Source organism: Bactrocera latifrons, unplaced genomic scaffold, assembly GCF_001853355.1.
Source record: "Bactrocera latifrons isolate USDA-ARS-PBARC rearing strain unplaced genomic scaffold, ASM185335v1 scaffold_179, whole genome shotgun sequence".
NCBI lineage: Eukaryota > Metazoa > Arthropoda > Insecta > Diptera > Tephritidae > Bactrocera > Bactrocera latifrons.
This window is the reverse complement of record NW_017535285.1, coordinates 88770-100094: the sequence shown is the minus strand read 5'-3', so window position 1 is coordinate 100094 and position 11325 is coordinate 88770. Positions and strand designations below refer to the sequence as shown.

Below are 11325 nucleotides of genomic sequence, written 5' to 3'. Positions count from 1 at the left end.
AAAAACTTAAACATAACAACCTTAAGTGATCAGTAAATTATTAATATACGACATCGATAACTTTTATATAAATACTAAAAAATMAAAATAAACCAAAAAATGTGGGGTCTCATAGTATTAACTTTCAATTTTTAATAACTCTTTTACATCCGCTTAAAGTTTCCTGTCGCAAGTTACGAAATACATAAATACGTATGAAATACGAGTTTGTCATTCAATGAAAGTGCAGTGCAAAGTGCAATCCAAAAACAACCGTAATTCGTGTATGCTTTCGTATTGTGAATTACAAGAACTCATAAATGTCTAATTCAACATGGGTTAGTGTATTACGAAAGACGCAGGTGTCCAATTATTGTTTTACTGCTGAGTTGCCGAAAGTGATAAGGAAATTGTTAACTGCTTAAGTGAATATACGCCGCAATTAAGCGCCTAGCCAATATGTTCGCCAAATTAATTGCAAATTGGTTTCGCAGAAAACTCGTTAATTGCCATGCATTTCAATAATACTGCGTTCTTAGACGAAGTAAATAAGTAAATGTGTGTTATTAAAAGTGCGATGATTAACGAAATTTGTGTGAAAAACATTCAATATAACTGTAATCTAGAACGTTTTATTTCAAATATTTATGAGCATATATTAACTCTTATTTTTGCTTGGGTTTTATGGTTTCTTAGTTCGATAATTGACTTAATTAGCCGTTGATTAATCCGTTAAAAATTATTATTGCTGTTGTTTTGAAAGTTTTCGCAGTTAGCAAATGTATGCATGTGCACATATTGCTGGGTAATTGACATTTTTRCTATCATTAGCGTGATAACAACACAACCTACTTGAGCAATCAGTGGAGAGTACAAAGTCGAATCGGTTATCGTTGAGTACCTGCCCAGTGTAGGTGCAAATAAGCTGGCTTACGGCCTTTATGGCAAAGTAAATAATCTTTATTTGTATGTGAAATGTATGAAAGTCATATAAACCAAGTTATTTACCCAGACGCTGTGTTGACAGCCAAAAAAGTAGAAAATGAAAAACAAAATAGATAAGAATAGCATGGACTACGTGAAGTAATATTTGTGAAACAGTTTCTTAGGTTCAAAGGCAGTCAATAACCAAGTAATTTTATAATTTWGTTTTTTAAATTGCCAGACAAAGTATAGGTGTTATCAGTTATCAAATAGTTTGAAGTGAACTTTAKAAGACTTATTTAATGATGAACTAATAATATACTTGACGCAAAAAAAGTAATAAAAACCGTTAACTTCAGCTGCCGAAGCTATAATACCCTTAATAGGGTCGAATAAAAAAGTTTTCCATACAAGGACTTGATATTTGAACTGTCAGTTTGTATGACAGCTATTCGCTCGAAATCGCCGATTCTAACAAATGAACATGTTTTCATGGAGAAAAAGACGTGTGCAAAATTTCAGACCCTTCAAACAAACTTCGTGACAAACTTAATATATGTATGTAYGTACCCTGTTTAGGGCATATTTAAATCAAAATGGTTGAGTATTCGTAAGTAAAAGGTTTATAAAATGTGCGGAGGGTGCAGTTGCGTTCTGTTGCAGCTTATATGGCTTTATTAGCGTTATATGTATACTAATATAATTTAATATATTTGTTTTCTTTACGGGTGTGCATGATAATAATGCGAGCACTTTTTGTGGCGTTCAATAAACTCATAACAACATACGACAGACGAAGCGTTTACTTAACCAAATATGGCAGTTAAGTTAATTAACATAACTTTTTTTACAATCATAATATATGTACCCATACTGTCCGTACCGATATTAATTGCAATTGTAGAGTGTACTGCGCAGTTTTGAAATTTAAATATTTAAATTAAAATATATGTATGTATATTGTTGATATTTTTTGAACGTTAAAGGTATTAACTATCCTTGTGTATTGGCACTTGAGTCGTTTTATGACAGAAATATAACTTATTTTCATTTTTTTGAGTTATCAAATGCACTTGTGCAGTGCATTCGTTCGATTGATAAGCTAGGCACGCGAAGAAGTTTGAAGTCAATGTACAAAAATGTGTTGCAAATTGATATTGCACGATAAGATTTATAGACATTTGCGAAATATGCAAGTAAACACAAAATTGTGTGCAAGAATGTTAAAAATAAAGATTACAAAATCCAGTCCGTTACTTTCTGCAAATAAATGTTTATTTCGAAGAGTGCAAAGAATGTGTTGCCAGGTTCATGAGCAAATTTCAAGCAATCCATAAGCGTGTACTTAATCGATCTATTTCATTCGCTTAAATAGTTGCGAACTTGGAACTAAAGTACATGCATACTTTGAGCTCAGCTCATTAGAAAACAAATATTATTGATAGGTAGTTGTTGAATCATATGTGCGAATTACTGTAAAAGCACATTTTGATACAAATTGAAAATGGAATAAGAAAAAGCTCTTAGCAATTTCATTTAATTTTTTTTCTTGTTTGTTTTTATTTTTAGTTTTAAGTGTTATTATTATTATCTTTTTTATACTCAGACGATAATAATAATTTTAATACATCTTTTTTTTTTTTTTGCAGCAAAGTAATTAAAGTCAACAATGAAAAAATTAATGAAATTGCAAGTATTAGGGGTCAATGCCATGGAACAAGGTACTCTACTCAATGCTTTCAGGCTACTAGCTATGAACTCTAAATGGGATTACTCATTGGAAAAAGTTTGCGTGCACTCGTAAGCGCTATTCAGTAACATTGTCAGCCTTAAATCCGAGAAAAGAGAACATTCTTTGAAATTGCTACAACCAAGCGTACTCAAAATWTATGATTAAATGCACAGAGAAAAGAGGATTTTCTTTACAATGTTACAATACCGAGAAAAAAGGACGTTTTATGCAGTTCTTGCAACAAAGCTTACTCATCTGTTGATCTGTTGGGATTATACAACTTATATGTACATATACATATATGTATGTATGTATGTATATAAAAAAAATCATAATCGTCACTACTAGGTAATCTGAACTAACCAAAACAGTGGATATGTATTATGTATCATACAAATAAGCGTTATATGATTATTCACATTGCATTAGTCATATTTATTCAAAAAAAAAAATTAAATATTTCAGCTTATCAACGTTAAACCGGTATGTACATATGTATGAATATTTGCTTATTAAGATTTTATTGTTTATTTATAAATTGGTATAGCTTATCAAAGTGTTGTTTATTTTACATGCATTCGAAAACAATTCTAGTTATACCAAGCCGCAGCAAAACAATATAAAAATGATAAGCACTACTAAATAGATAAATAAACCTATAAAAATATTTACTTACAGGTGCATGCATAGATACTTGTAAACTTATACAAATACGATTTCGATAAATTTCGAAATTTTCAAATAGAACTTTGAACAGGTGTAGTCGTAATGAAATGGAAACTAAAGTTTGCACTTTGTCTTTCATGAAGCGAAAAATAAAGTCAGACAAGAAAAAAAAAAAACATTGACTACGAGTGCAATTGTATAATTGCTCGGAGATTATAACGTAAACTTGTGCCGTATTGCGTGAAGATATCTTGTCAAATAAAAAAGTTTTCCATATRCCGGTTCCAATCCCTTTTCGTTTTAACTTAACTACTAATACTTCTAATAAATTATATCATCGCCGTATTATATAAGCAAATACATCATCAAAATATCTTTTTGCAGATTATGACACTTAAGGCTCACTTATTGACTAATTTCAGCTGTGTGAGCACAACTCAAGTGGCCACATGACAACCACATGTATTTTCTTTTTCATTTTAATCATTTAATACTTTGAACACTTCACATTAAAGTCCTACTTTTGATTTCGCTACATTTTCAAATGCAAATTTAATAAAAATTAATATTTATGCATTTGACAACACACCGTACACTAGAACAGACAGTAATCGATTCAATCTAGTTATCGATAATTTTCACCATATAAAGGCATTGTTTGCAAATGCATTATTATTTCAAAGCCATTTATGGAAAGCAAGAAAATATTTTTTTAATAAATTTGAAAAGCTAGGAATTTTTAAATATATACTATGTCTGCATGTATACTTAAAAGCGCTACATGTTTTTACTTAAGGCCGCCGCTGCGGTTTAACGTCAATGCATGCGGCAAACGTTTGTTGCGTAGGTCATTGCAAAAACCGATATGCGGTGCAACATAATACGGAAAACAACAAACGAAGCAAACAAGAAAATGCAATAAGCCCAAAAAATAATGAAATGTTTTGATGGGTGTGTATTTATATATACATATGTATAATATAAGATAAGTGTGGTAGGTAAAGAATGAAAGCATAAAGCATAGTATTTATGATTACATACACACCTTTTCGAGGCACTCCTGGCCGATTGCCTTCGTATCCCATTTGACCGCTAATTGTGTGCCGTTCGGCAGGTTGACAATGCACCACATTTTGATGACTGTATTCGCCTACTTTGCGTTGCAGTGGCAGTTAATGTTGCAGCAGCCAGCCTTTCACTTTGGAATAATGCTTTTTGTTTAGATTTTTTTTTATTTTACAGTTTTATGAAACGATTTGTGACACTTTTAGCGTTGTGTTTTTTTTTTACTTGGTTGCTCGCCGTTTGTTCACGTGCAATTTGCGTGAATTCTACCGTCTTTCAACACTCATATGTATGTGGTGTGTTTATATTGTACACGGACATACAAACTGGATTTTAAGTAGACGTTTGTATTAAGCTTATGTAGGTGCGCTCACAACAGACAGACCAGTTTTTTATTGTCTTCTTGCACGTCTCAAATAAACGAAAAATTCGTATTTATTTTGGCCTTTTGCGTTCTTTATAGATTTATTTTAGYTTTATATTTATTTGCATTCAAAGGCATACGTCAAGGCACGCATTTAAAAAATATACTCATAAAAACATTTATATTTCTTGCTTTGCTAAATTTTTTGCCTACAGCTTCAACGAGTTCAATAGCTGGTATGCTTATTTCGTTATAACCGTGAATTTTTTGATTTTAAAAATAGTCTGAATATATTTTGAAAACACTTTGCTAATTTTTGATTAGCATAAAAAATGCTTTTATTTAATATGTAGGTGGTATATAGTACACCTGCGACTTGTGTATGCCGCTCACACGACTGTATTGCTTGAAAACCGCGTAACGATTGAACGTTTTCCGATTGCAATAACCAACAAAACAGCTAGCGCGCCAGCAGGCTATGCCTCTCCGATAGAAAGTCAGCGAAACCGAAATGCAAAAATAAAAATAATAAAAACATATAAATAAACAAATTAAAAAAAAGCAGGAAAACACCACRCAAACATGATAATTGGAGTAGTATTGGCACATACTATGTGTAAGGTTGGCATAAAATAGGCAACGAGGAGCGATAAAACTTGTACTTGTTTGCCGACAATATTTCCGCACTTCTCCATACGAGCATCAACGTCGGTCTATATGTCGATATGCTGTCTCTTATACACATCTAGATGTGTATAAGAGACAGGTGTAAGGTTGGCATAAAATAGGCAACGAGGAGCGATAAAACTTGTACTTGTTTGCCGACAATATTTCCGCACTTCTCCATACGAGCATCAACGTCGGTCTATATGTCGATATGTGTGCAATCGTATCTCTGAGATACGACCACACGTACACGCATATGTACCTACATACATAATAAAGGCAAGGTGACTAAATTGCCGCTGATTTTCGGTCTCAAGTGCCTGCTCTTCCGCGATTTCCATGCTCGTCGCTCTTAAGAGCAAACTGTCATTGTTTATTTAAGAGCAATTGATTCATTAACAAAGTGCCGTGTTTCAGCGGCCCTGCTTATTTAAGAGCGTACAAACAGCTGGTCAATAAACTATCTCAAGCAAGCCATGAGTTTCCAAACTACGAAGGTTGTTCGAGAAGCTCTTGTTTTAACAGATGATCAGTGATATTTATATTATATTATTATTGGTCTTTATATGTAGTTTTCCTTGGAGTTTGCAACGCGCAGAAGAAAACTGAAAATCTAACAGGCTTAGGCCGGATATTGCTTTAGCAAGAAGTGGTGTGTTTCGGTGGCACCAAGCCTTTTTGGAATTCAAGGCTTTTTGGAATCCCCTAGGACCTTTTTGTTTCCTTGCCTTTTCAAGCAAGGCAAACATTTTGAGACGACAGAGGGGATTCAAGCAGCATGCTCAGCTCTCATAAGAAACCCTGTCGGTTCGTTGCAGCCGAAGTTTACGTTTAACATTGATTTATATTAACGAAAAGACCTTTTGAGTTGTTCACCGAACACACCTCGTACCAAATACTCAGGGATGCATATATTATTGGAGTGATTGGTAGAATGTCACGTACTACATGCGGATACTTGTGAAAATCTCCCCAAGCATCCATGTATGTATGTATATGTGTGTGTTCGTGCTTGCAGCACTATTATAAGGGAGTGTCACATGCTGCATACGCCGATTGCATCGGAAAATACGTATTATCAATTGTACAATGTATAGATTGTATATTTGTAAGTATGTAGCTAATTCGCCTCAGGTTTTTATTCAAACATCGGCACAGTGACTTACGAATATGTTGATTGCGAATTTTGCTAAGAACAATAAGCTATAGTAGACTAGACTATATACTATGTGCGAAGTATTTATAAAAAAATGCTTGCTTGAATATATAAATATACTTATCTACATATGTAAGCAGGTGCTAAATTGCTGTATAACAGCGGAGATCAATGACCTATATGTAAGATCACCTTGGACGAACTCATTGCATGGTCAAAATACCATATATAGTAATGCCTTAAACGGGTGCAAAATTTGACAGACAAAATTTTTAGACACTTTATTCGAAAATTGTTACGTTGCCTTGCTCACAAAGGCTGTGGACTTGGCTAGATGTAAGCAAAAGGGTCAATGACTGCTTGAAATGTGAAGAAAAGAGTCATTAAGCCCAATATGTAAATAAAGGTTTGTGTCTCGGCTAAATGTAAACAAATAGGTTATTATCCCATAAAATGTAACCAAAAGCGCCACTGGCCTCATAAWGTAAACAAAAGGGTCATTGACCCCAAAATGTAAACAAAGGTGTGTGTCTTGGCTTAATGTAAACAAAAGGTTCGTTGACCATATAAAAGGTAAACAAAAGGGTGATTGACCCCAAAATGTAAAAAAGGGTCATTGACCCCAAAACGTAAACAAAGGTTTATGTCTTGGCTAAATGTAAACAAAAGGGTTGACCTCATAATCTAAACAAATAGATTATTGACGGAATAAAATCACAATGCCGCGTTACAATCTAACCAAGGTTCATTGACACAACTCCGTAATTTAATAGAATACTTTCTCTTCTGTTGTATAATTTTTCAATACACTGTTAATATCCGAACTCACCTTAAACTAAATGTACAGGTGCAAGTACATACTCATGTGCATGTGTGTATGATTGTCTGTTACATGCGACAATCCGCACGTTTTCCAAATACGGCCTCTAAAACGTGCTTTTATGTTATTGTTGTTGTGCTTAGTGCCACAAATCAATCCAATTAGTTACGTAAAGGCAACGTTGAGTCATGTCCTTCTTTTGATTTCAGTGAAACCCCACCTTTGCTTGAGTTTATACAGTTCATTGGGTAATCAGGTGAATGTTGAGCTTTCGAACCTCCAGCTAATTACCAAAGGGTGGTTGGTCAAATAATGTAAAGGAAAAAAGACAAATTTGTCGAATATTGGTTGTCATTGAACAAAGTCCAATTTAGGACCATCAACTATTCTTTAAACACGCAGACGCCGTGAAATCAATCCAGATAAACATATTATCCATGTGGGTAGGTAGGTGGAGTTGAATCTCGGCCATTATGAGGCTCATTGTGTTGCCAACGACAAACCGTGTTTCTGATGAAATTCATCCACACGATAAGTTTTATATCTGCAACCTTCGAAACGTCGTCAAGAAACCCTTGACGGATAGTTGCGATTTTTTTCCTACGAAAAGCCTTGCATTCGCATAGAAGATATTTGATGGTCTCCTCTTCTTCTAATTCCGGCTATTTATTATGTGGGTTTTCAAGGCTATGTTTGTGTCTGCCAGTTAAACCGTGGATTCTAGATCCACGAAGCGATCAAGGCATTCCTTCACTAATTTTGACGAAACTCTAAGAGACTTTAGTGATTTCAAAGCCGCCTGGCTAACTGTATATATAAATATAATTCTTGTTATGAGCAAACTCCTTGTTAGAAAAAAAGGCTTTCTTTAATTGCTATGATCTCCGATGGGAAGACACTGCAGTGATCTGGTAGATGGTAGGTGATTTTGGCAACTAATTTTACTGAAAAGCCACTAAYATCCGTATCRGCGAAAAACCCCGCTCGGATAGGTAAGTAGTAAGCCAGTTCCAGAACTGACACGGATTATGTCCGGAATAGACAAGTATTTGTTGTGATAGCGGTTATCTAATCTCCGCTTAGATGGTAAGATTCTGGTTGGTTGGCATCGATGTAATCAAACGGTAAACCCAGTATACGTGATATTGAACGAAGTTACGTTATGGTCACTCTAGATTCACGCAGCAGCTCGAGCWCGCCGTCTGCAAAGGGGGTGGTTTGACTATTAATATTCCATTCACTGAGGGGAGGATCCAGTGTGTACGGCCGTCAATGCTTGTCTGAAGTGAGTTGCGGCAAAAGTCTGGTCGGCATACTGTTCAATGTCAATCAAAAAGAGGTATTACCTTATGTTCCTAGGAGAGATGAAGTTGTAGAATTCTGCCGAGTTGGGTCCATTCCGGTTACGCAGACGTAGACCCCACAAGTCAAGGCGGCAAGTAGTAGCAGTAGTAAGTAGTAGTTGTAAGTAGTAGTTGTAAGTAGTAGTTGTAAGTAGTAGTAGTAGTAGTCTGATTGCCTTGGGAGTGGCCAGAAACGATTCTTTTACATAAGCAGCTCACAGTAGTAGCGATAGTAGTAAGTATTAGAAAAAGCAGTAATAGTAGTAGGTAGTAGAAATAGTAGTAGCAGTAGTAAGTAATAGTAGTGGATGATGAAGTCATGTATAGAAGTTCACGCACGTGAGGAAAGTTTTTACCGTTCACTTGGAAGTGGCCAGAAATGATTATTTTACAAGTGGTTGAAGCAGCTCACGACTTCCGGTCTCAGACCAAGTATCCTCTGGGTAGGCACAGAACATCCGTTTGAAGGCGACCTAAAGTGAGAAGGCAAAACATCCCTGCACAGGGTTGTGCGCTGGGTTTCTAATCCGTTACGTAAGAAAACACTACGASTGAAAACTAATCGACAGCCTCGCATGAGAGGAATGTCCGGTCCCTTAACTGGAAAGGTTCCGCTGCCCAGCTGGTTGGTGTCCTCGTTAGATAGTAGTAACTAGTAGTGGTAGTAGTAATAGTAGTAGTAACCAGTAAACCCGCCAAATTAAATAAAAGATCACGAATTATATTTTTATGTAGCACTTATGTATTTATTTCACTTTGTAAACAATTTTTCTTATAACAACGTTATAAAACAATATTTTTCTTTTTTTATTATATCTTAAATTTATTTTTATTTTTTACAAAAATCAAAAACAAAAAAATATGTGGCAAGCTTGCTAAAATACAGCAAAGGCTACATTAATGGCATAAACTTTATGCGAAAAAACAATATGGCACCTTCTAATTGAAAAAAAAAATAATAATAATAATAAAAACTTGTGTAGAATATGTTGACCGCTAACAATTTTTTTTTTTTTTTTTAATAAAAAAATAATAATTTTATTTTTACTTATTACATTTTCTTAACTAATTTTAAGATTTCTGCGTAAATGCGCGCTTTAGTTTCAACCGACCTTTGTGCTGCATTTCTAGCAAAAACTTTTCACCACACCACCAACTCAAATAATAAATGAAAAATTATTGAAAATGCTTTTATCACAACAAAAACATGTAATTTCAATAGAAAATTATGCAAGTGGTATAGATAAGTATCAAGTGGACGCGCTACACGATCTGTGTATAATTCTAAATTGAGTGGTTTAACTTACCTATGAGGCAACTTCTATTCGGAGTACTCCTTTATTATGTTAAACTTGTTGTTTTATTTTTGTTTTTTTTGCGAAATATTATCTACATTTTACGTACACTTGCGGCTCGTTGCACCAGCTGCGAGCATTTATAGCGACATTTCTTTTTTTCTATGCGCACATTTCCAAATGCTTATAACTGCAGTCCTTGTCCTCGCATTGACCCATCAACTCGTACGGACAGATAATATCGTTCGGGTTCCATTTTCTGCAAAGTCAATACAACGCTAGATGATGACGCCATTTATGCAATATATACAATGCAGCACATTCAAATGTAAGTAATTAATTAAGTCATGAGTATTTTATAGATTGTATATGAAGAGTAAGTAAATTCAGTTGCTTACAAGCGCACGCTTAATACCCACCCACTTTCGCTGCGCAAGTGCTGCAGCGGCGACACGTAATCACGTAATGTGCGTTCCTGCTGCAACTCCACTTCGGTCTTCAGTGTTGTCCTGCTCTCTGCCGCCGGCGCGCAGTCCTCGTCCAGCACCTAAACATACTCAATAATTGTGTTATTATAAAGGAATTTGTATATAGCTTTGTAGATACTACAAATTATGCATGTATGTTAATGTAATATTGTATTGCATGATAAAAGCTACTAATTTGTAAGAGTGTTCTTCAAGACAATAGGCACGCACTTCTTTGCCGCTCGCACACGGTGACGGCTGCTCTTCTTCCAACAACGCCTCCTCAATGCACGTGGCAACTGCTTCCAGGACGGGCGCTGGCTCCACTACACACTGCTTAGCACAGCTTTCGATCGCTTTCTGGGCATTGCTTTGATTGTCTACCTGTGCTTCGGCTTCGGCATTGACTCTTGTGTCGCTGGTTGCGTACGTTGGCAATATTATCACAGCACTTTCATGCGCTTCACACGCTGTGTTCTTGTTGTGGTCTGTTAGTGGCAGTTGCCTTGAGACCAGTTTATCACAGGCGTTTTGATTTTGTGGCGCATTCACAGTATTCACAGTATTCGTACTATTTGCGCTATTGTCCGGCGATTTGGCTGCCGGCATTTTGTCTAATACATCTAGATCACTATATCTGATTGAATTAACAAGTTTTATATGCGTGGCCAATCCTTTTGTTTTACGCGCTATTTCATTTTTCAAATCATTATTTAATCTACAGAGGAATAAAAGCAAGCAGTTAGTGGGGATTTGTGAAAAATTAATACTTCTTATTTATTCTAAACAGAATTTGGAAAATAACAAGGACGGATATGGCTAACATGTAATGGCTCAAAGCAAATTGT

General features: G+C 35.2%; 2 protein-coding genes across 3 annotated transcripts in view; both read right to left on the bottom strand.

The window, feature by feature from the left end:
• LOC108967179 (E3 ubiquitin-protein ligase MYLIP) overlaps nucleotides 1–5184 on the bottom strand; it is a 15858-nt gene extending 10674 nt beyond the window's left edge. Inside the window, exon 1 of one of the 2 annotated variants that reach the window (XM_018930462.1) lies at nucleotides 4347–5184. In XM_018930462.1, coding sequence (XP_018786007.1) covers nucleotides 4347–4433 — 87 coding nt within the window. In that variant the 5' untranslated portion in view covers nucleotides 4434–5184. Of the gene's footprint in view, nucleotides 1–4342 lie in introns of both variants that reach the window. The other variant, XM_018930463.1, reaches the window with a different exon arrangement.
• A 4717-nt stretch (nucleotides 5185–9901) lies between these two features.
• Nucleotides 9902–11325, bottom strand: part of LOC108967178 — an 8907-nt gene continuing 7483 nt past the window's right edge. Inside the window, exons 5-7 of the mRNA XM_018930461.1 lie at nucleotides 10709–11195; nucleotides 10430–10557; nucleotides 9902–10269 (exon numbers count right to left, since the gene is read on the bottom strand). Of these exons, the coding sequence (XP_018786006.1) occupies nucleotides 10173–10269; nucleotides 10430–10557; nucleotides 10709–11195 (712 nt within the window). The 3' untranslated portion in view covers nucleotides 9902–10172. The remainder of the gene's footprint in view (nucleotides 10270–10429; nucleotides 10558–10708; nucleotides 11196–11325) is intronic.